At 45.7% G+C, this 2,590-nt stretch overlaps 1 protein-coding gene across 1 annotated transcript in view; it reads left to right on the plus strand.

Moving 5' to 3' along the window:
- The window catches only part of ITIH4 (inter-alpha-trypsin inhibitor heavy chain family, member 4), a 19,262-nt gene that overhangs the window by 11,837 nt on the left and 4,835 nt on the right, over positions 1 to 2,590 (plus strand). Inside the window, exons 14-15 of the mRNA XM_009707709.1 lie at positions 253 to 285; positions 1,802 to 1,834. Of these exons, the coding sequence (XP_009706011.1) occupies positions 253 to 285; positions 1,802 to 1,834 (66 nt within the window). The remainder of the gene's footprint in view (positions 1 to 252; positions 286 to 1,801; positions 1,835 to 2,590) is intronic.

Below are 2,590 nucleotides of genomic sequence, written 5' to 3' on the forward strand. Positions count from 1 at the left end.
CGCCTCCCCTGCCACTGCAAAGGGGTTCTGCACCTTCTTCTGTATCATTGAAGTGGAAAAATGAATGCAGGGGAGGAAAGCATGCCATTGCTAGGAGTCTTGCATGTGCTCTATCTACCTGTCCTTTAACACAAGAAAAGCTCCTCACCTGAAGCCCAACACCCACTTGTCCCTTGTTTTCTAGTTTGCATGTGGCTAAAGTCATTTAGTGTTGACTGTATGACACTAATCTGTCCCTCTTCCTTGTGTTAGATAATGAGAAGCCCAGCAGTCTTCCAGCAGGAGGTAAATGTTTTCTTCTTTTTCCAGCAGTATATTTCCATAACAGTCTCTAAAGAAAACAAAACAAAATGAAAGAGCTCATGGTGGTTGTTCTATAGAGGGAAGTACCTGAGATTTGGAAAAACTATGTGAAATAAAACATAAGCAATGACTGCCAAGGTCTGTGCAGGGTTTGGGTGGATAACATGGTCAAAGGGAGAAAATCTTCCATACAGAAAGTCTTGCAGGCCAAAATTGTCTTTACTCATGAGGAAAAGCAGTTTTTCAAGTGAACAGTGCTAATCATGTTTTTTGCTTCTTCCTAACATGTGCGAAGCATCTGTCAAAAAATTAAGCTCAGGATATTTTGGAATGACTTCTCAGGATGATTTAGGTATTCTTCTTCTCTCTTTCTGGAAATAACATATCTGTTTGAATATTAGTTTTAAACTGCCAGCATTATTAATCTGATAATCTCAGTTATGATAATACATCATAATAGCAATGCTTTTATAGGTAAAGAGACCTGGTTTTGCTCTAGTTCTTTCACAGAAATGTATTGAGGGAATTATAATGCTGCCCCATACTCCAAAGGTTACCTGTTTCAAAATGGCACTGGGGAGTTTAACAGCAGAAAACTCCCTGACCAGAAGAACAGCCCAGCGACCTTCCTCCTCTGCTCAGGGGGCACACAAGGCTTGGCGCTGCACTTTCCTCAAAGCTCCCTTTGGCCACAAAAGGAGAAGAGTTTGGGGCCACCTCTGCAGCACAACCTGTTTCCGTAGCAGGCGTCAAGCCCTACGTTGGTGTGATGGTTGGGCAGGTACGGCTGCTCGAGGGCACAGGGATGTCCCTGCTGGATCTGGCATTGGTGCCTGCCAGAGCACCGCTGAGCACCATTGCTCTGCGTCGTGACGGACCAGCACGGCTGGAGTGGCCAGGGAGGAGAAGGGACAAACAGGATGTTGGGCTGCTGGGACCAAGGAAGGTTTTGATGGGCTCTTTTGGGTGTTGTTGCAATTTCTCATGTTGAGCTCATCTGATTTTTAACTGCCAGTAACAGCTCTTGTTGGGGGCTGCACTGCCCAGGAGGGACCATGTTGTGAGCCTGTGCTAGTGCTGTAGCTCAACATGGAGCCGGGCCCTTTGCAGAGCCTCTGGTGCTGGGTGCCCCCTTCCACCAGAAGCACCCACCCTCACACCGGGAACGGGCAAATTTGCTGCAATGCTGCACCCGCACCCACCCCACCCCCCCCTTCCCCATACCCATGCGCAAGGCAGGTGAGACAATCAAATCCCTTTTTGAAAATCCCTTCCTCACAAAGTTCTTAGTAGTTTTTGTCCATTTCCATCCTTCGGCTGGAAATATTTTCCAGGGATCCGTGCTCATGTTCTGCGGACTTCATTACTGCAGATAGTTTACTTTGGGAAAGGAAGACAGACGCAGCTGGAGAATTACAGATTTGATGTGTGAAACACTCCCTTAAGGTATGTAATACAATCATGAATAAAATACAGATACCCTCTTTTCTTTCTCCAGATGCTTATAGACTGAGGAGTGGATCACTTCCTGGTAAGTGCTCCTTCTTTGTTTTTATTCAGAGTAATTTTATAAAGTCCATTTCATATGTAGGTTCATAGTAACATTAATTTAATAAATACTTTTTTCTTGTGGATGCCTACTTGATATACAATTTAGTTTTTATTGTGTGTATTTCAGTCCACAGATATAATGAACTATGAACTTTTGAAAACAATCTTGGTCCCTTTTCAGAAATAAAAAATTATTATACCTCCTGAAAATAAATGTGAAACATCTGGAAAAGCATGTATGAGTAAGCTGAAGGAAATGGGTGTAAAAAAAATAGTTTACCAGTCCTGGGGTATGCTGTGTGAAGCCAAGGTGGGGCACAGCTCTCTGCACGATGACAATGCCTGTCCTGCAAGGAGGAAATCCCAGGGGGCTGCAGAGACAGAGCTTGGCATCACCACGAGCTCCCATAGCGCAGAGGAGAGAAGGCGCTGGCTGCTGCCTGCGTCGGATCCGCACACGTGCACTCATGGCTGTAGCCAAAAAAGTCAGTGGGCAATGAGCAGGTCGGATTCCCTGTTTTGAAAGCTGGGGAGGGAGATGTGAGGCATGACCCCAAACCAATGAAACATTGGACAAACCTTTTATTTCAGGTCGATGGCGCTCTGAGCCCCAATCTGGCAGCAAGAAGAAGCTGCTGTCACAAGGTAGTTATTCACAGTCGCGTGTGAGAGACGCTGGGGTGGGCATGCTGGGTTCAATGCCGTGTAGTGGCTGTTGAAAACAGATCTAAACCCT

The sequence above is a fragment of the Cariama cristata genome, unplaced genomic scaffold (assembly GCF_000690535.1).
Source record: "Cariama cristata isolate BGI_N322 unplaced genomic scaffold, ASM69053v1 scaffold36419, whole genome shotgun sequence".
Lineage (NCBI taxonomy): Eukaryota > Metazoa > Chordata > Aves > Cariamiformes > Cariamidae > Cariama > Cariama cristata.